This window comes from Oncorhynchus kisutch, linkage group LG11 (genome assembly GCF_002021735.2).
Source record: "Oncorhynchus kisutch isolate 150728-3 linkage group LG11, Okis_V2, whole genome shotgun sequence".
Lineage (NCBI taxonomy): Eukaryota > Metazoa > Chordata > Actinopteri > Salmoniformes > Salmonidae > Oncorhynchus > Oncorhynchus kisutch.
In genome coordinates, this window is record NC_034184.2 from 36,774,347 (window position 1) to 36,797,870 (window position 23,524).

Genomic DNA, 23,524 nt, shown 5'->3' on the forward strand with positions numbered 1-23,524 from the left:
ATTTAATATCCCTTTGAGCATGGTGAAGTTGGATGGTGTATAAATACACCCGGTCACTAGAAATATACAGGCGTCCTTCCTAACTCAGTTACTGGAGAGCGAGGAAACCACTCAGGGATTTCACCATGTGACCAATGGTAACTTTAAAACAGTTAATCCACAATATTAACCTAATTGACAGAGTGAAAAGAAGGAAGCCTGTAATTAATACAAAATATTCCAAAACATGCATCCTGTTTGCAAACAGGATGCATGTTCTGGAATATTTTTATTCTATACAGGCTTCCTTCTTTTCACTCTGTCATTTACGTTAGTATTGTAGAGTGACTACAATGTTGTTGATCCATCCTCAGTTTTCTCCTATCACAGCCATTACATTCAGTAACTGTTTTAATGTCATCATTGGCCTCATGGTGAAAACCCTGAATAGTTTCCTTCCTCTCCGGCAACTAAGTTAGAAAGGTCGCTTCTGTTGATTTCTTTGTTTTCTGCTTTGAGACAAGCATGGAGACACGTTTTGATAAATCAATGTCAGATTTTCATATTCACAGAATCTTTAGATATTTGGTTACAATTATGGGGAAACGGTTAGCTATGTTGAGGTGTGCTCATCACCATATTTAGTCTAGTTTGCGCATCTAGCACTGATCAGAATTTTTTTCTAGCATGTTATTATAACAAGTGGATATTTTTTCTGTTCACTCGTGTAGTAGGCATAGCCTACTCCCAACCAAAATCCAATGACTTGTCTGATAGCGTAGTCGATCAATGTGGTTTTGTTTAACTGAATTTCCGTCTGTATATTTGGTCAATTGATCTCTGGCTGGGCAAATAAGTGAAGTGATAGCTCATCTACAGTATTTGCTGACTCATCTATCATTGCTCTGAAAAATGTATTTTGCTAATGTATCCTAAATCAAGTGGAGGCCTAGTCTATTTTTACAATTTATTAGTATTTTATGAAACTTTATTTAACCAGGTAGGCTAGTTGAGAACAAGTTCTCATTTACAACTGCGACCAGGCCAAGATAAAGCAAAGCAGTGCGACAGAAACAACAACACAGAGTTACACATGGAATAAACAAGCGTACAGTCAATAACACAATAGGGGGGGAAAAGTCTATGTACAGTGTGTGTGTAAATGGCATGAGGTGGTAAGGCAATAAATAGGCCATAGTAGCAAAGTAATTACAATTTAGCAGATTAACACTGTCGTGATAGATGAGCAGATGATGATGAGCAGATGATGGTGTGTAACTAGTGATACTGGTGTGCAAAAGAGCAGCAAAGTAAATAAATACAATATGGGGATGAGGTAGGTAGATTGGGTGAGCTATTTACAGATTGACTATGCAGCGATCAATTAGCTGCTCAAATAGCTGATGTTTAAAGTTAGTGATGGAAATGTAAGTCCCCAGCTTCATTTTTGCAATTCATTCCAGTCACTGGCAGCAGAGAACTGGAAGGAAAGGCGGCCAAAGGGGGTGTTGGCTTTGGGGATGACCAGTGAGATATACCTGATGGAGCGTGTACTACGGGTGGGTGTTGTTATTGTGACCAGTGAGCTGAGATAAGGCGGAGCTTTACCTAGCATAGACTTATAGATGATTATTTGCTATTGCTATTGACTCACACACATGCAATTTATAAAGCCTGCAGAGGTTGTGAAATATGAACTTGAGACTCACATGATTTTGAAAATATAGATTGCTATGGGGACAGCCAAAGTACCCTTTTAGGTTCTAGACATCACCTTTTTTTCTAAGAGTGTATGCCTGCTCCCTATTAAGCGTAGCATTTATAGCTTATAGAAGGGCTTACGCCCATGTGGCACAACAGGTCACATTTTTAGGTCCTGCTTAGAGTGCATTTTACAGTGGAGCCCAACTGGAGCCCAACTGGTGCAAGCGGCCCCTGTATCCTGATTGTGACCTTTGTATGAATCATAGAAAGTCAGACCTGCACATTGATATCAATCAGTAAAACCATCCATCCATCCATCAATCAATCAACTTCCACTCAGAATTAAGTTTCTCACCCCTCCTAGGTTGCCATCAGAGGCAGTGACAATGAGACGATACTGGTCAGTGGTCTCCCTGTCCAGAGTCTTTCCCAGAAGCAGGAGGCCTATCCTGTAGAGGGAGAGACAACAACACACAGCAGCATTAGTAAACAGCTAAATTCATACTGTATTACATCCATCAGGACTTAATCTCCATCCAGACAGAATTTGGGGATTCTAATCGGATAACTCACTTTCCTGTCACTGTCCTCGTTAGTTCCCTCCCCAGTGACTCTGCGATGACTGGATAAGCTACATGATGGTATAAGTCCACAAGTTCCTCTAGTGAGCTAAGCTTTCCATCATATTGCAGGAACTTATCTAATACATTCACGTCAGCGAGGGGGAGTGAACATGTGTAAAGGGATGGGTGTGGGTTCTAAAACTGTCTCTTTACAGTCTAGACTCTACACTGAGAAACACACACAAATCCCTATAACACCTGGATATGACTTATCAAGGGAATGTCAAAGGTAAAAAATATAATAGTGTACAAAACCAACACCTAACCTGTTTTGGATTTACAGAAAGGAACATAAAAGATAAATCCTCCTTAAAATTACAAGAGTCCTTGGTGACTCATTTCTATCATAAGGAGGCAGAATCCTTAATTTACAGAGTTTTGTTGCAGTTTACTGTTTGCATGCAGCGCTGTGAAGAGGAGAGAGACAGCGAGAGAGAGAGAGAAGAGAGAGAGAGATAGCAGTAAACTGAACTCGACATAATTTATTACAGCAGGATTTAACAGCAATAGTAAAAACAAATCTGCTCAGGACAATGAGGTGGATCAGCTGGTGTACTTAAGACCAATGTTCCCTCTAAATTGTGCACGTTCCTGTGCAGAAATGTGACTCGTTTCAGGAAACTAGGTGTGTGTCTCGGGTCACTACTTCACAGTAGAGACATTTGAATGTAAACTTTTTTTAATCAAAAAAAAATAGCTGGCTGGCTCACTCTTATTATTTCTAACAGGAGGATTGACATGTTACCCAATGCTGATTTCGAGATTCAGAATCTAATCAACAAAGTGCACATTGATACACTGACGAAAAACCTTAAACAGCATCTTGTCAAGCTGCAGGGAAAGTTTTCCGACTACTTCCCGGAGGAGAACAGGAGACAAGACGACTGAATATGGGACCCCTTTCAAGTGGAGATGGGAAGTGTCACGTTGCCAAGCAACAAAGAGGTTCTGCTGGTGTAGCTGTCATTTGATCGCGGACTGAGTATGCGCTTCCTGGAAATGACTGCCAAAGTTCTGGAGCAGCGTAATGGGAGAGTATCCTGCACTCGATTGTCATGCAATCAGAATCATGCTACCACACCCACAATAAATAAACAGGTTAATGAGTTATTGTTCACTATGTTAATTATTATTGTTCATTAATTCTGACATTCATGTTACATTTTATTGAATGGGTTAAAGTGTACACCTTTAAAAATAACTTATCACGGTTGTGAAACTATTGACATGATAATTGATTATTAATCATTCTTAATAATTGTTGCTTTTTCTATTTTAAATACTGGTATGTGTTACTGTTCATTGACATTATTGGACTGGTATGTGTTACTGCTCATTGACATTATTGGACTGGTTTTGAGTCTGATCATTTATTACAACCCACTCCTGAATTGGTTGCCTAATTAAATGTTTTATTCTCTTGAATTGAAAATAAATGTTTTCTCAGTTAACCTTCCTTGGGATAGGGGGCAGCATTTTCACTTTTGGATGAATAGCGTGCCCAGAGTGAACTGCCTCCTACTCTGTCCCAGATGCTAATATATGCATATTATTATTAGTATTAGATAGAAAAGATAGAAAAGTTTCTAAAACTGTTTGAATGATGTCTGTGAGTATAATAGAACTCAAATGGCAAGCGAAAAACCTGAGAAAAATCCAACCAGGAAGTGGGACATCTGAAATTTGTAGTTTTTCAAAGCTTGGCCTACAGAATACACATTGAGATATGGATAAAGTTGCACTTTCTACAGCTTCCACTAGATGTCAACTGTCTTTAGAAACTTGAATGAGGATTCTACTATAAAGGAGGGACTCATGAGACCTCTTTGAGCCAGTGGTCTGGCAGAGTGCATTGGTCTCATGATGCGCTCCCAACAGAGTTACCTCTCATTCCAGTGCTTTTCTGAAGACAATGGAATTCTCCAGTTGGAACATAATTGATGTTTTATGTTAAAATCATCCTAAAGATTGATTCCATACATCGTTTGACATGTTTCTAAAGGACTGTAACGTACATTTTCAAGTTTTTGTCTGGATGAAGTGCATGTGCCTCATGAAGATGGATTACTGGGCTGAACACACTAACAACAAGTGGCTATTTGGACATAAATTACGGACTTTATGGAACTTTATGGGAAAAATCTGTCATTTATTGTCGACCTGGGATTCTTGGGACTGCCTTCTGATGAAGATCATCAAAGGTAAGTGAATATTTATGGTGTTGTTTCTAACTTTTTTGACTCCAAAATGGCAGATATTCCTCTGGCTCTTTTGGGTTCTGAGCGCCATTCGCAGATTATGCTTTTTCCGTAACGTTTAAAAAAAAAAATCTGACACAGCGGTTACATTAACTTCTTGGTGACAGGGGCAGTATTTTCACGTCCGGATGAAATGCATGCCCAAATTCAACTGCCTGCTACTCATCCCCAGAAGATACGATATGCATATTATTACACTCTGGAGTTTCTAAAACTGTTTGAATCATGTCTGTGAGTATAACAACTTATTTAGCAGGGAAAATCCAGAGGACAAACCATTCAGAATTTTTTTTTTCTTGAGGTCACTCTCTTTTAATGAGTTTTCATTGGGAATCCAGATTCTTAAGGGACCTTCTTGAAGTTCCTCTCGCTTCCACTGGATATCAACAGTCTTTAGAAATTGGTTGAGGTTATTCCTTTGTGTAATGAGGAAGTACGGCCATCTTGAATGAGGGTCACTTGAAGTGTACTGTTAGATAGAGGCACGTGACCAGAAGGATAGTTTCAGTTTGTTTTCTTCCTGTATTGAACACAGATCATCCCGTCTTCAATTTTATTGATTATTTACGTAAAAAAATACCTAAAGTTTAATTTCGAAAGTAGTTTGAAATGTTTTGGCAAAGTTTACAGGTAACCTTTGAGATATTTTGTAGTCACATTGAGTAAGTTGGAACCGGTGTTTTTCTGGTTCAAACGTACCAAATAAATGGACATTTTGGATATATATCGACTAAATTAATCGAACAAAAGGACCTTTTGTGTTGTTTATGAGACATATTGGAGTGCCAACAAAAGAAGCTCGTCAAAGGTAAGGCATGAATTATATTTTTAAGTCTGCGTTTTGTGTCGCGCCTGCAGGGTTGAAATATGTTTTCTCTCTTTGTTGACGGAGGTGCTATCCTCAGATAATAGCATCGTTTGCTTTCGCCGAAAAGCCTTATTGAAATCTGACATGTTGGCTGGATTCACAACAAGTGTAGCTTTAATTTGCTATCTTGCATGTGTGATTTAATGAAAGTTAGATTTTTATAGTAATTTATTTTAATTTTGAGCTCTGCATTTTCGCTAGCGTCCCACATTTCCCAGAGAGGTTAAGGAGAAGTCTATCTTTAATTATGTGAATAACACTTGTATCTTTTATCAATGTTTATTATGAGTATTTCTGCAAAATCACCGGATGTTTTGGAATAAAAATATTACTGCGCATAAGATGCCAATGTAAACTAAGATTTCTGGATATAAATATGCACATTATCGAACAAAACATACATGTATTGTGTAACATGATGTCCTATGAGTGTCATCTGATGAAGATCATCAAAGGGTAGGGATTAATTTTATCTATATTTCTGCTTTTTGTGACTCCTATCTTTGGAAAAATGTCTGTTTTTTTGACTTGGCTATGACCTAACATAATCATATCTGGTGCTTTCGCTGTAAAGCATTTTTGAAATCGGACACGATGGGTAGATTAACCTCTCTAGGTTATGTGGGACGCTAGCGTCCCATCTGGCCAACATCCAGTGAGGTTGCAGAGCGACAAATTCAATTACAGAAATGCTCATTATAAAAATTCAGAAAACAAAACATATTTTACATAGGTTTAAAGATTAACTTCTTGTTAAACCAACCACAGTGTCATATTTAGAAAATGCTTTTAGGCAAAAGCATACCTAGCCCAGAACATACCTAGCCCAGAACATAGCACAGTTGACAAATTATTACAAACAGTAACCAGCCAAGCAGAAGCGTTACAAAACTCAGAAATAGAGATACAATTAATCCCAATCAGAAGACATTCATTTATTCAATAAATGTTCCTTTTGTTCGATGAAGTCTTTATATTCCAAAACCTCAGTTTTGTTAGCGTGTTTTCTTCAGTAATCCACAGGCTCAAACTCAGTGAAAACAATCAGACAAAAACTCCAAATTGCATCCGTAAAGTTCATAGAAACATGTCAAACGATGTTTATATTCCATCCTCAGGTTGTTTTTTAGCCTAAATGATCTATAAAATTTCAACCAGACAATAACGTTGTCAATATAAAAGGTAAACAAGAAATGCACATGCGCCTGAAAAAAGTCATGCGTCATGTTAGGGTCCACTCGTTCAGACTGGTCTTACTCCCTCATTTCTAAGAATACAAGCCTGAAACGATTTCTAAAGACTGTTGATATCTAGTGGAAGGCATAGGAACTGCAAATGGAGTCCTAAGTCAATGGATACTGTAATGACATTGAATAAAACGACAAAACCAAAAATAAAACGACTACCTGAATGGATTTTTCTCAGGTTTTCGCCTGCTAAATCAGTTCTGTTATACTCACAGACACTATTTTAACCTCTCATGACTCTCAAACCCGCATGCAGGAGCGTAACCATACCCTCAAACGAATTATCATAACGCAGCGGACATAAATCTTCCTAGAAAATCTTCCTATTCATGAAAATCACAAATGAAATATATTGAGACACAGCTTAGCCTTTTGTTAATCACACTGTCATCGCAGATTTTCAAAATATGCTTCACAGCCAACGCTAGACAAGCATTTGTGTAAGTTTAACATGGCATAATGCTATGGCTAGGCTCTGCTACCAGCAGGCAACATTTTCACGAAAATAAGAAAAGCAATCAAATTAAATAATTTACCTTTGAAGAACTTCGGACGTTTTCACTCAGGAGACTCGCAGTTAGATAGCAAATGTTCCTTTTTCCCAAATATATTACTTTTGTAGACGAAATAGCTCCATTTGTTCTTCACGTTTGGCTGAGAAATCGACCGGAAAATGCAGTCACTACAACGCCGAACATTTTTCCAAATTAGCTCCATAATATCAACAGAAACATGGCAAACGTTGTTTAGAATCAATCCTCAAGGTGTTTTTCACATATCTATTTGATAATATATCCGTCGGGACAATTGGTTTCTCATAAGAAGCGATTGGAAAAATGGCTACTTGTGTACTTGACGCAATATTTTCTGCGGGAGCCATCATGTGACCACTTGCTAAATGTGGTCCCTTACGGCTATTATTCAACATAAATGCGTAAAAAGACGTCACAATGCTGTAGACACCTTGGGGATTATGTAGAAAACGTAAGCTCATTCGTAGCTCATTCACAGCCATATAAGGAGTCATTGGCATGAGGCGGTTTCAAAAAATGCAGCACTTCCTGATTGGATTTTTATCTGTGTTTCGCCTGTAACATCAGTTCTGTTGTACTCACAGACAATATCTTTGCAGTTTTGGAAATGTCAGAGTCTTTTCTATCCATAGCTGTCAATTATATGCATAGTTGAGCATCTTTTCGAGACAAATTATCTTGTTTAAAACGGGAACGTTTTTTATCCAAAAATGAAAATACTGCCCCTAGAGTCGCAAGAGGGTTTTCTATCCAAATCTACCAGTTATATGTTATATACATATCATATCTTCTGGGCCCGAGTAGCAGGCCGTTTTAATTTGGGCATGCTTTTCATCCAAAATTCCGAATGCTGCCCACTACCCTAGAGGGGTTAACAAGATGTTTATCTTTCATTAGCTGTATTGTTCTTGTTAATGTGTGAAAGTTACATATCTTTAAAAAATATTTTTGAATTTCCCGCGCTGACTTTTCAGCGGAATGTTGGGCCCTAACCCACAACATAATCAATAGGCTTTCACTTCCTGGATAGATTTTCCTCGGGTTTTCGCCTGCCAAATCAGTTCTGTTATAACCACAGACATTATTGTTTTAGAAACTTCAGAGTGTTTTCTATCTAATAGTTCCATGCATATGCATATCCTAATTTCTGGGCCTGAGTAACAGGCAATTTACTTTGGGCACGTTTGTCATCCAAACTTCAAAATACTGCCCCCTACCCAAAAGAGGTTAAAAAAATATGCACAGTCATTACTCATACTAACCACTTTCATAATTCTCATTATCATCCATCCATCTTACGTTTTAGAGAGGTTGAAGACTTGCTGAATATCCCCACTCAAAATCTGGTACGTGATTGAGTCATTTTCTCTGTCTGTGGCCTATGAAAAACAACAAGAACAAAGGATAGAAATCAATTAATCTATTAAATCAAATCTGATAATCCATACTGGCTGGTTTAGTAATTGTTGTTTGCTAAACTCATGACCCAAACTCTTCCATGATCTTTGCTTGAGTAATCACACTGCCCTCTCCTGACCTCCAGCGATCTAGTTGTGTGACCTTTGACCCCTGTTGTGTGTAGGGCTGTTGTGGTGAACGTATTACCGTCACAAGTCATGAAACCAGTCAAATTCCACATGACTGTTAACTTCTTGACGCTACCCATCCCTATCCATTTTAGTCAGCAACCGCTGAATAACATAGTGCCACAGACAAATAATATTACAAAAATATATTCATATTCATGAAATCACAAGTGCAATATTGTAAAACACAGTTTAGCCTTCTGTTAAAACACCTGTCGTCTCAGATTTTGAAATTATGCTTTACGGCGAAAGCAATCCAAGCGTTTGTGTAAGTTTATTGATAGCCTAGCATAGCACTATGTACACTTAATATCAGGAAGCTTTGTCACGAACATCAGAAAAGCAATCAAATGACCCGTTTACCTTTGATGATCTTCAGATGTTTTCACTCACGAGACTCCCAGTTACACAACAAATGTTCCTTTTGTTCCATAAAGATTATTTTTATACCCAAAATACCTCCGTTTGTTTGTCACGTTATGTTCAGAAATCCACAGGAAAGAGTGGTCACGACAACGCAGACGTAAATTCCAAATAGTCTCTATAATGTCCACAGAAACCTGTCAAACTTTTTTTATAATCATTCCTCAGGTTGTTTTTAAAATATATATTAGATAATATATCAACCGAGTGTGTAGGTTTTTCAATAACACCGGGTGGAACAATGGCCGCTTTACTCTGTAGCGCAAAACTCACTCTGAGATCCTCCAACGATCCTCTTACGCAATGTGATCTTTCACGCTGATTTTTCTAAATAAAAGCCTGAAACTATGTCTAAAGACTGTTGACACGTTAGGGAATCCATAGAAAAATCTGGTTGATATCCCTTTAAATGGAGGATAGGCATGCATAAGAACAGAATGGTTTCAAAATAAGAGGCACTTCCTGATTGGATTTTCCTCAGGGTTTCGCTTGCAATATCAGTTCTGTTATACTCACAGACAATATTTTGACAGTTTTGGAATCTTTAGAGTGTTTTCTATCCTAATCTGTAAATTATATGCATATTCTATCATCTGGTCCTGAGAAATAGGCCATTTAAATTGGGAACTTTATTTTTCCAAACATAAAAATAGTGCCCCCTTGCTTCAAGAGCTTAAGTGATGGTAATTAGGTTTATCCAAGCTCTGATGCTGCTGCTGGTCATTAGTAGCTTCCCAAACTTGCTAACTGCCTGGTACTTAGCACTCTATTGTCCCTATAATCACTCTGACATCAATGCAAATGTATTCTAAAATCTAATCAAGCACTTCAAGAGAGTCCATGACCATTTCTATAGGCTATGCAATTGTGGGAGAAAACAGAGTGATGACCGCTAATAAAAGACGAGGAGCCCATCGGCTTTCTATAGGCTAGTCCTACTATATTTATTTCTCAACTTTCCTACTAGTAAGCACAGTGCTTATATTTACAACAGTAGTATAGCCTACCTGGCTGGCATGAAAATAAACAACTGGGAAAAGCGTCCCCCATTCGCTATTTAAGTGCATAGATGACATGTATTTTCTCCCGCTGCCCCTTTTTTCGATACAGGTGCATGATAATCGTCCATTCTAAATCAAAACAAATGTCACACATATATATAATTTAGTATATGTAAAGACATGATTAAATCAAGAACAGTTTCAAGTTTGAGGAAGGTAATGAAAATTCACCTTTATAATGAAAGCATTACATGCATAACTGCATTTGTCGTCACTTTTGATTATGGTGTTTCCCGCTAATGGAACATTCACCGTTATAGCCTACTATCATGTGTGCATCGCTGTGCTTATAATGTGAATAAATAGCCTAATAGTTTATCACATATGTAAGTTATATGTTCTGATCTGTTGCGCCAGCCACATTGCATAAAAATATGTTTTTTTTAATGCTAGTGGTTGTATTCATTTGGGATCTATTGCATCCCACAACTGTTCCAGACTATGTTTGGAATATTTATTTCTCGCACAGAATAGAATAGGTTGACTTTTGTATTATGGGGGATAGTAGATTGACATAGGCTAATGCTTTTGCTGTTTGTTAGGCCTACTCATCTTGTTAGCTGACAAAAAGTAAATGTGGACAGTTCTTCCAATATCTCCAATATGCACCTCGGAATTGGATAAGGACACACACAGTTGCGTCCCTGATGTATCTGTTTTCACTTGTAGCCTGTGAGAAAGACCCGATCACCTGACGGAGAGCCATGTGAGGTAAAGTCGCTTCGGATTGTACAGCACACTCAGGGAGAAGGGCACAACACAGCACTCCAGGAATCAAAAGGTATGGATTTGTTTTATGGTGCATTAAGGCCACAATGGGGATGCCGTTGTGAAATTTGAGGCATTATCAAGTGCTTGTCAAATTGCGAATGAGAGACTATTGGAGTATATACAAGCCTGCGCAAAAAAACGAAGCATAGCTCATGACCTTGTATTGATTAATGTGACAACTGCTTTTCATCAAATGATTAACTGTTTATAATTACATGATTAAATTAATCAGGTAATTATTAACTCAGCGACCCGGTGCACCATGGGAAAATTTGTTTTTATTGAGTTTCCATTTCCCAAATTAACTCAAAGAATATCAGAATATGGATTTTACAACAGTTCCTAATTAATCAATTTCCTCTACAGTCTCATCCTGAATGTCACATAATCCGGGAATCTGCACAAACCCGAGTCCCACTGAATGGGTCCGTACCTCACCACTTGAGTTGATTATTTATTTACGAACAAGCTAAAATGATAATATAAGATACACGTACACAAACACACAGTCTAAGCTATTGATTAGAAGTTAGTACAATGAAACAGGTCCCTAGCGGGCCAACACAATATGACACGTGTTACACAAAATTAGGATTTAAAAAGTAGAGAGAAAGACAGAGTGCACAAGAGAAAAGCACACTTGGATACATTTGTAAACTATAATTAGTTTAGCCTTAACACCTTGCCCCGGACTGCCGTTCTTATGGGTCAGAATATAATGATTTAATTACTTGTCGAAGGTCTCTGATGGGGTGTCTCTTTGAGGACTGGGTTCGCCTTCTCCTCTGATGACGGCACTTCTTTGGTTTCTTTAGTTACCGGGTGTAAACTCTCTGGTCCACACAATGTCAGTGTCCTTTCTCTTAGGTGGTCTGTTTCTTCACCCTTGTTCTGAAAGGGGGTCTTCTGAGTACGGTCAGCCGTGTAGCTTAGGGCTCCAGTGTAGGAATGAAACCTGTGTAGACACACAAGTCCTTGGAGAGTGGTAACCTGGTGGTCCTGCTTGAAATCACCCTCTTAGACACAGCTACTCATCTGTAGCATAAAGTGTTAAAAGGTTCCTTTGTCTACTTCAACCTTGTGTTGCGTTTAGGGGTTGTGACTAACTCGGACCTTGGCTGCAGCGTGTGGTCACCTAGTCTGATATGTAAATTAAATACGTTCTCGGGGCGTCACTAGTTACGAGGCAAGGTCTGGATTTTACTCAGATTTTACTCAGATCCAATTTAGACAACTAACTTCCCATCTCACCAAAAACATTCTCTTTGATCTGGACATTTTCCAAACAACGTACAGTATGCAAACATCACGTACATATTATGAAAACTCTTCAAATTACGTTTTCATTATAACATCATCATTTAACTTTTAATAACATAACAAAAACGACATTCATTTTCAGAAGCCATCTGTCATCATTACCATCATTTTGGCTGACAAAACATATTGTCCCAAAGTCCATTTATAGCATGTTACTGTGCTGAGGTAGGTTCTCCATAGGTCCATCATACACTCCATTCCTCCACACTGAGAGGACAAAGGGATTTTGTCTGCTGCCTTAAGAATTACAATGGGCGGAAGGTGTCAAAAAAACAAACACCTCCAACCCTCTCGATCTCTCCCCCGCTGGTGGGTGTGAGAGATGTCTCTGTAGGATTGTGGTCCACGGTAACCCGAACTGACTTTTTTCAAACACAATTTCTGACACAATTTTGTGACCGCCACAGCCCTAGTTGTGTGTCTCTCACCTGTAGGTTGAGCAGCATAGCTCCTATCCTCATGGCCTCGCTGACCTCTAGGTCATAGGTGAAGAGGGGGAAGCGTGGGGGGCTCTGATTGTTGGGGGGCAGCACCTTGATGTACACAGTGGTGATAGAACTCCTGTATGGGTTGAGAACAATATGAGAGGGGAAGGAAAGGTTATATTTACAATATACAATAGATATGCAAACAATACAACAACATTCTTTGCACAGTTGCATTCACATACAGTAATAGTACAGTGGTGGTTCATCAGGGTGTTGGAGGTTGTCATGAGTTTCCTGGCTTCCCACAAGGACAACATGCTTAAAGAGGCTCAAAGAAGATAGGTGGATAAGTCAACTGGCAGTCTGCATGTGAAGAGTCTCGTTCCAAAACATTATATCCACCAATTTATCACATTTGTGTTTTTTCAACAGAAATGATTGCTTATGGTACCTTCATATGTGTATAAATTATTACTGTTTTTTAGATGTGGTTTAAAAAAAGAGTTTTGTTGCTAAACGCAATATATCGATTGTTTAGCTGGAATGGAATGTTCGTGTCCTGTATATTTGACTGTGATATGTGGTTGTCACACCTTGCGGTCTTAAGATGAATGGACTAAATGTAAGTCGCTCTGGGTAAGAACACCTGTTAAATGACTAAAATGTAAATATTTTACATACAGATCTCATATTACTACACTGATTAATGAAACTATATATATATATATATATATATATATATATATATATATATATATATATATATATATATATATTGATGTCACACGTGTATAATTTGTACAGTTCTTCATAAAAAATGTAGTTGTCACATTTGACTGTAAAATATAGCAGTACTACTTATGTATTTCTCTGAGAGAGAGGCGCATATTTAGCATTTTGCAACAAAACATGATTACATGTCTTTCTGAAATGGCTCTATCAGGTGATAGATTTCAAACAAATACATTTCCGTCATTGAACAACCCTTGCAATGATTAGGTGGAGAAAAGTTCCGTCATTGAACAACCCTTGCAATGATTAGGTGGAGAAAAAAAACAATATTTTTCATAAGTTCTTTAACCTTTTACTGCAGTGGGCTAAATCAGCGGTACACAGAGTAATTATTGGGAGCCTTAAGTATACACCTCACAAACATGGCTATGCATACACCTCACAAAATGGTTATTCCCTAATACAGACTATTAAAATAGTTCTTGACAAAAGGAATATGAAGCAACTATTAGAGGAACTACATCAAACCACTCACACCCTTATTAACAATAGTTTAAAAGGAACAGAAATGAAAGACAAATATGTTTTTTTAATGTCTGTAAGAATGATAATCTGAAACTACATTATACAGTGCTTTGCAAAAGTATTCATCCCTCTTGAGGTTTTTCCTATTTTGTTGCATTACAACCTGTCATTTAAATTGATTTTAATTTAGATGGACATACACAAAATAGTTTAAATTGGTGAAGTGAAATTGGAAAAAAACCTTGTCATTCAAAAGAAATAAATGGAAAAGTGGTGTGTGCATATATATATATATATATATATATATATATATATATATATATATATATATATATATATATATATATATATATATATATATATATATATATATATTCACACCCTTTGATATGAAGCCCCTAAACAAGATCTGGTGCAACCAATTACCTTCACAAGTCAATTTTACCTGTGTGCAATCTAAGTGTCACACAATCTGTCACATGATCTCAGTATATATACACCTGTTCTCAAAGGCTCCAGAGTCTGCAACAACACTAAGCAAGGGGTACCACCAAGCAAGGAGCTCTCCAAACAGGTCAGCGACAAAGTTATGGAGAAGTACAGATCAGGGTTGGGTTGTAAAAAAATATCAGAAACTTTGAACATCCCACGGAGCACCATTAAATCCATTATAATTTTTTTTACAGAATATGGCACCACAACAAACCTGGCAAGAGAGGGCCGCCCACCAAAACTCACGGACCAGGCAAGGATGGCATTAATCAGAGAGGCAACAAAGACACCAACGATAACCATGAAGGAGCTGCAAAGCTCCATAGCAGAGATTGGATCACTTCGGATCACCATCGGATCACTTTAAGCTGTACACTCCAGATCTGGCCTTTACAGAAGAGTGGCCAGAAAAAAAGCCATTGATTAAAGAAACAAATAAGCAAACAATTTTGGTGTTTGCCAAAAGGCATGAGGGAGACTCCCCAAACATATGGAAGAAAGTACTCTGATCAGATGAGACTAAAATTAAGCTTCATGGCAATCAAGGAAAACGCTATGTCTGGTGCACACCCATCACCCCGAGAACAACATCCCCACAGTGGAGCATGGTGGTGGCATCATCATGCATCGGCAGGGACTGGTCCGAATTGAAGGAATTATCAATGGCACTAAATATAGGGAAATTCTTGAGGGCAAACCTGTTTCAGTCTTCCAGAGATTTGAGACTGGGACAGAGGTTCACCTTCCAGCAGGACAACGACCCTAAGCATATTGCTAAAGCAACACTTGAATGGTTTAAGTGGAAACATTTATATGTCTTGGAATGGCCTAGTCAAAGGCCAGACCTCAATCCAATTGAGAATCTGTGGTATGACTTAAAGATTGCTGTACACCAGCGGAACCCGCCCAACTTGAAGGAGCTGGATAGGTTTTGCCTTGAAGAATGGGCAAAAATCCCAGTAGCTTGATGTGCCACTCTTATAGAGACATACCCCAAGAGAATTGCAGCTGTAATTGCTGCAAAATGTGTCTCTACAAAGTATTGCCTTTGGTGGGGTGAATAGTTATGCACACTCAAGTTTTCCATTTCTTGTCTTATTTCTTGTTTGTTTCACAAGAAAATATTTTGCATCTTTGAAGTGGTAGGCATGTTGTGTAAATCAAATGATACAAACCCCCCAAAAATCTATTTTAATTCCAGGTTCTAAGGGTACAAAATAGGAAAAATGCCAAGGGGGGTGAATACTTTCGCAAGCCACTGTAAACAGCTTGTCTCAATGCCCAGGCAAATCTGTCTTCATACAGCCTCTTACCATTCAGATGGTAAAATGCTGTATGTGGATACAGCAATATGCACATGCATTCAATAAGGAATACAATGATTCTATATGCATGAATTTAATAGACCTACAAGTAACTGCACAGTATGAATAAACAATAAAATGGAGCAGTGACGGAATGAGATGGATCAATAAATGTATGAAAGACAGAATTAATTAAGGAATAATTTAATACATGATTAAAGTGCAATATGCAGAAATCACTCAGCCATTTCCTGGTTGCTAAAATTCGAATAGTTCGGCTAATTTCAGTTCATGTGACAAAACAAGCCATGCATAGTGTAAAGAATCATTGTACCATCTAAACCACTGTGAAATCTATTTTTAATAGCCTAAAATATTGTATTTCCAGCTGTTTGAATCTGGTGTAAAAAAAATACAAGTAAAAGATGCAAACATGAAACTTAAAAACGGGAAGAATAGAAATAGCACATACAGAACAGATTTACTGCTTCTTAGACTTGCTTTTAATGAGAATGACAGATCTATAAATTATATTTAAATGTGAATTTGTTTGGATCCCCCAAAAAGTGACATATTGCAACTTTAACTGAATAAGTATGAAAAATGAAAAACTGAGTATGAGGTCATAATCAAGATTTTACCTCCAACATAACCTAAATCATGCATGGATATTAATGAGGATATCCAAGGGATACAGTCCTTTTAATAAACACATTCATAAATTAAAGGTGTGATTAAGAAAATTAAAGGCTGAATGAACAAATAGATGAAAAGATGAATGGATTAAATTACTGTACCTTCTCTGGATATCTGGTGCATTGTCGGCGGCCTTCACTGTGAGGGCATAAGAATGACCCATGCTAAGAGCTGTCCTGGGTGCGATGGTGATTTGTCCAGTGCAGTTATTGATGATGAAATCCCCTTGTGCTCCGGCAAGTATCTCATAGGTCACCAGACCATTTAACCCATCATCAGCATCTAATGCTTTTAGCTGAGAGAGAGAGAGAGAGATGGAGTCTTTGAAAGAGGAAGAATTCAGTGTTTCAGTGCATTTTGGCAGGGTGTGGAAGGCCCTAAAACATTCAAAGCCACCAACTATTCAAATTTACTGAACTGAGTTGAAAATGCTTCTAGGTAGGGGAGCAATAATGATTTGTGAGAGGGTCCCACTGTCTTTTTAATGGTGGAGGAAACACAGACATCTATTTCAGTAAAATTCTATTACCTTTTCAAATCATGACCTGCGTTTTGTGAAATGGGCAGTCATATGATTTGAGTGACATTTACCAGACGGTGCTCTTGTAAGCTGTGTGTAATGTTTACAGAAACTACTGACCTTTTGTAACTGCTACAGTAAACAACTTCTCCCTCCTAAAATATTGATGCAAATGTCGTGACCTTTATGAATGTATTAGTGAGAATGATTAATCTATTAAAGCCCCCATTCAATTTTTACTGTGTGTTTATTTCATGAAAATAAATATGAATATATTTTGTAGAATTTATTTTCCTGAGCTTACTTTTGCCAATGAAAGGCTCAGTCTAATCGTGTGGGCTTGTTGATACAAATGTACATATATTTAAATACAATGCCTTTGGAAATAACTAATAAGTAAATAATACATATTTCATTTTTGTAAATGTTTTTTTATACATTTGCAAAAATGTGTAAAATCCTTTTTCCACTCTTTCATTATGGGGTGTTATGTGTAGATTTCTGAGAAATATTGTTTTATATCCATTTTATAAATAAGGCTGTAACGTAACAAAATGTGGAAGGGCTCTGAATACTTTCCAAATGGAATCTGTACACAGATTAAATATAGACCTTAGAACCATGCAGTGTTAGATCAAATATTAAACAGCCACCCTTCCCTTCCAGCTAATTAATTTGGACACCCCACCATTTACAACTCACAGCACCCTTAGCCAGGCTTTAGTTTAACGTTAGCTCTATATTTGCAAGGCATTTCTATGTTATGTTTCTATGTCTATGATGACTCCTTGCTGTCCCCAGTCTACCTGGCCATGCTGCTGCTCCAGTTTCAACTTCCACCTGACTGTGCTGCTGCTCTAGTTTCAACTGTTCTGCCTTATTATTATTCGACCATGCTGGTCATTTATGAACATTGAACATCTTGACCATGTTCTGTTATAATCTCCACCCGGCACAGCCAGAAGAGGACTGGCCACCCCACATAGCCTGGTTCCTCTCTAGGTTTCTTCCTAGGTATTGGCCTTTCTAGGGAGTTTTTCCTAGCCACCGTGCTTCTCCACCTGCATTGCTTGCTGTTTGGGGTTTTAGGCTGGGTTTCTGTACAGCACTTTGAGATATCAGCTGATGTACGAAGGGCTATATAAATAAATTTGATTTGATTTGATTTGATTTGATGTTAATACACGCTAGGCTAGCCTAATGAACCCTTTTTTCATATAGAGCTGTAATGTCTAAGATATGAAATAGCAGCATCAAATAAACCTTCATCCTTAGAGGCCCGGAGTCTCTCCTATAAATGGCTCATAAAAACAGCTTACCGGCCGCCACTTGACCTCCGGCTTCATTTCAGCTGGGCTGGGCGATGATTTTAAACACAGATTAAACTTGACCTTTTACGTGTCTGACATTTTTTTTGTGACTGTGTTCTGAGAGACTGTAAGATGGGAAATCATGCTCTGCCTACCTAATGGGAGACAAACACACACTGCTGCTGAACGAACTCCATAAAAGCAGATATGTCAACGAGGGGACTTCCTGCTGTAAACAATTGGACTCTAAACACAAACACATGCACACATGTGCACAGACACACAAACACCAAACCTAACCCCAAACCTTCAAACCAATCAAACTAGAATCTGAGTCAATGTAAATAAACTCTGCAATCCATTCAGACATACGATGACAGACTAGACAACAGACTCTCCTTGGAGCTATTTCAGTCAGGGATTTACAGTGACCATTGTTGTTATAGGATAGGAGATTGATTTGGAGTCCTAACTGTTGATCCATGGTAGTGTATTACTTTGAGTCATGTCAATATTGAGCAAATATTAGTATTTGAGTCTTGACTACAGTAGTAAGAAACTAGATTGTTCTTGAGTCATCAGCTCTGATCAAAGAAAGAGTGGATTTTTCTGGTGCTTGGACTGTTGATCTAAGGTACTGGATTGTTTGCGGAAACTGGGCCCGAGAGAGAAAGAGGAGGGAGAGATAATGAGATATACAGAGAGAGGAAGAGAGAGAGGAAAGGGAGAGAGAGAGAGACACCAAAAGAGAGAGAAAGTGAGAGAAAAATAAGGGAGAGACACAGAAAGAAAGAAAGAAAGAAAGAGGAGAGAATGACAAAGAGAACGAGAGATAGGAAGATAGACAGAGATGTGCTAATTACCTGCAGTACTGTTTTTCCTGGCTGCATGTCAGTGAACACCTCGACGGTGTCAGAGACTTCGCTAAAGGTGGGCGTGTTGTCGTTGGCATCAATCACCAGGATGTTGATGGTCACCCGGGTGCTCTCCTGTATCCCATCTGATGCCATCATCTATACACAGGATAAAATGGAGCAGTAAAAAAAATAACTTTATTTGCTACTATTTACTCTGGTAGCAACCAGTTAAACTCAATCAAGTGCAACTTAAGTACTTTAAAGAAAACAATACTATTTGAACCCAGGTCTGATAATGACATCAGATGTACAGGTAACTGCCAAAATAAAGGAAACACCAAGTGGGAGGCTAAAGTGGGAGGTTAAATCAGGGCCACACAGAGTAATTATTGGTGGTCTTAAACAAATGTACTTTGAAACAAAAAGCATACACCTCACACATCTGTACCATGTCAGATATAGAGTTGAAATGTATTCAATGTTGTGTTTGCATCCTTTATTACACTTTATATACATCACAGAAGACTGAAAAATAACAGAGCTGTTTGACAGAGAAACACTTTTTTTTCATTGCTCATATATCTTTTGTAATTATTATTAAAAAAATATTAATAATATTCCACCCATGATGCCAAACGGGACGCTTCTGGTCATTGACTGCAAGGGCTACACTGGAGGAAGATTCCTTTGAGGGACGTTGATTCTTGGGGAGGGCAATGGAGTGAAACACATCATCAGACACATGAGAGGGCAGTTTTAACTTCAATGACATGCTGCCTTTCAAAAGTATGGATCTTTCTAATGACAGTAGGGCAACGATCAAAGCCTCTCAACAGAGGCATAATAAACATGCTATTGATGAAACCCTTCAAAGGCAATATCTGCATATCATTACTACAGTGTATTATCACCGCAACAAGTCCATGTACACACACACACACACACACACACACACACACACACACACACACGCACACCATCACGGACGGGTGTACACTGGGACCTCTGGTTGCGAGATCCAAAAGTCCTAATTCCATCTCCAAAGGGTTCCAAAGGTTACTTGGTAATATGTGTGGATGAGGTTGGATCGAGATCTACCGTGAAGGTGTAGGTCATCTGCTTCTCTCTGTCCACGGGTTTGAGCAGTCTGAGGTAGCGGGTGATGCCGGTCGGGGTTATGTCAAAGATGGTGCTCAAGTCGTCCAGAGTCACTGTCACCAGGGGGTCTTTGCTCTACAAAAAGTAAAGCCATCGGAGAGAAGAATGTTACCACGGTAACATGACTTTACTCAAGTCTGCAGCCATGCCACTGAGGAAAAACTATTAGAGACAAAACAAGTCAGCCTGCTGACAAAGACAACATACTATAGTACTGAGAACACAGTACTGAGAAAAGGGGAAGGCTTTGAGGAAATTATATGAAGAAATCCTTTGACTCAATACCCCCGCACTACAATTGTAAGTGTTTTATTGTGGCTCTAGCCACAAGCTACAGTATACAGTATGTGAAAGATTACAAAAACCTAGGCGTTTCTCAGCATACTGTAATATATAGTAGAGCCATTTGAAGTATAACGTTGTGTAGAATTGTTTATGTGAACGCTCATGTGCCTTAAATATCAATCTTGTATGTGATCTGTAAATATGAATATAAAAGGGAGTGGGCCTTGGGAGTAATGTGGCCTACGAGTGAGGACCCATAGCTAGATAATAAAAACACTTCAATACTGTTTTATAACTTCCCAAACAAATCAACTCCATTTTCTGTTGGTACAGGGGAGATTGAAGTAGGCTTGGGTTGTTGGGGTGATTCATGTCAGTCAATAAGGGCCTGCCTGTCAAATAAACATCCACGCTTCTTTGCCCATTGATCTGTTTTTAGAGCTGCAAAGTGCAGTGTTTTATTAATCTCACCCTGCTGAGAGAAAGAGAGAGAGAGAGAGTGAGAGAGAGGGACAGGCAGGTTGTGGGGGAGCTTATTGTGTTAGGTGTCATCTGAGGAAATTATGAATACATTCTTTTCAACATCAACACAAAGATAAATGTCCTGGTGACAAAAACACAAACAGAGTGGAGCAAATTGTATCCTGGTGTGTGTATCCTGGTGTATCTCAATGTTTGTTTTCGTCCATTTAAATGCTGTTGAGTTGCTTAGAAAACCCGTTCCTGTCAGCGCCTGTTTGAAATTGTGAGCGTTTCAGAATCATCACCTCAACACACAAACACACACACACACACACGTTTGTTTTACTGTCCTTGGGGGGGACCAAACGATTGATTCCAATTCAAAATCCTATTTTCCCCTAACTGCTAACCTAACCCTTAACCTAACCCTAAACTGAACCCCTAACTCTGAACCTCCCCCTAACTCTTGACCTTAAACATAATCCCTAATCCGAATTCTAACCCTAAACCTAACCCCTAAGCCTAAAATAGCCTTTTTCCTTGTGGGGACTTGTGAAATGTTCCCACTTGTCCAAAATGTCCTTGTTTTACTATCCTTGTGAGTACTTCTGCACCCCACAGGGATTGTAAAACCGAAGAAACACACACACACACATAATGTACTCAATGTATTGTGTGATCTGTGTATTTACCCACTAAAACATTTTTTTTTTACTTGACTAGAAAAACAAGCACACATGGCAAAATTCAAACGCATTAGACTTGTCTATGAAGAAGGGAGGGAGGGAAACGGTTGGAGGGAAACAAAGTCACACATCTGAAAGAATTGAAAGAGGTTTGAACACACACCATGCAGTAGAGTAAAACCTAAAGGCAAACTTTTAGTCATCACAGCACCAAAAAACACTATATAACAACCTGGGGAATAGTGACAGGGGAGAGGAGCCAATTAGAAGCTGGGGATGATTAGTTTGCCATGATGGTATGAGGGTCAGATTGGGAATTTAGCCAACACCCCTACTATTATGATAATTGTCTTGGGATCATTAATGGCCACAGAGAATCAGGACACCCTCTTGGATTTAGGGGGCGCTATTTTAATTCTTGGACGAAAAGATGCTCGACTATGCATATAATTGACAGCTTTGGAAAGAAGACACTCTGATGTTTCCAAAACTGCAAAGATATTGTCTGTGAGTGCCACAGAACTGATGTTACAGGCGAATCCCAGATAAAAATCCAATCAGGAAGTGCCGCATTTTTTGAAACCACCTCATGCCAATGACTCCTTATATGGCTGTGAATGAGCTTATGAATGAGCTTACATTTTCAACGTATTCCTCAAGGTGTCTACAGCATTGTGACGTCTTTTTAGGCATTTCCATTGAAGAATGGCTGTAAGGGACCATATATAGCATGTGGTCACATGGTGTCTCCCGTGGAAAATCTAGCGTAAAATACTGAGGTAGCCATTTTTCCAATCGCTTCTTATGAGAAACCAATTGCCTCAACGGATATATTATCGAATATATATGTTAAAAACACCTTGAGGATGGATCCTAAACAACGTTTGCCGTGTTTCTGTTGATATTATGGAGCAAATTTAGAAAAAAGTTTGGCGTTATAGTTGCAGCATTTTCCGGTCGATTTCTCAGCCAAGCATGATAAAGAAATGGGAGCTTTTTCGCCTACAAAAATAATCTTTTTGGAAAAAAGGAACATTTGCTATCTACCTGGGAGTCTCCTGAGCGAAAGCATCTGAAGTTCTTCAAAGGTAAATTATTTAATTTGGTTGCTTTTCTTATTTTCGTGAAAATGTTGCCTGCTGCCAGCAGAGCCTAGCATAGCATTATGCCATGATAAACTTACACAAATGCTTGTCTAGCGTTGGCTGTAAAGCATATTTTGAAAATCTGAGATGACAGTGTTGTTAACAAAAGGCTAAGCTTGCGTTTGAATATATTTATTTCATTTCATTTGCGATTATTTGCATATTTATGTCCGCTGCATTATGCTAATGCATTTGAGGCTATGATTACGCTCCCGGATACGGGTTTGCTCGTCGCAAGAGGTTAACATCCAATCAAAAGCCCAGTACCTTTACACAGGGCAATGTTCCCAATCACTGTCCTGGGGCATTGGGATGATGTTGTTTTTTTGTCAGTCCCTCCTACTGGACCGTCAACACCACTCCCATCCATTGACCAACCAGGGCCAACCCTGCTTAGCATCAAAGGCAAGCCAACAGCGGGATGTAGGGTGGTGTGCTGCAGGCAGTACCCAACACATACATTTATCTGTAAGGTCCCTCAGTTGAGCAGTGAATTTCAATCACAAAGACCATGGAGGTTTTTCCAATGGTTTGCAAAGAAGGACACCTTT

The 23,524-nt window shown here is 38.6% G+C and overlaps 1 protein-coding gene across 1 annotated transcript in view; it reads right to left on the minus strand.

The window, feature by feature from the left end:
* LOC109898852 (protocadherin-15) overlaps nt 1-23,524 on the minus strand; it is a 207,684-nt gene that overhangs the window by 112,557 nt on the left and 71,603 nt on the right. Inside the window, exons 10-15 of the mRNA XM_031835700.1 lie at nt 20,336-20,470; nt 19,244-19,393; nt 16,652-16,845; nt 12,802-12,934; nt 8,512-8,591; nt 2,039-2,132 (exon numbers count right to left, since the gene is read on the minus strand). Coding sequence (XP_031691560.1) covers nt 2,039-2,132; nt 8,512-8,591; nt 12,802-12,934; nt 16,652-16,845; nt 19,244-19,393; nt 20,336-20,470 — 786 coding nt within the window. The remainder of the gene's footprint in view (nt 1-2,038; nt 2,133-8,511; nt 8,592-12,801; nt 12,935-16,651; nt 16,846-19,243; nt 19,394-20,335; nt 20,471-23,524) is intronic.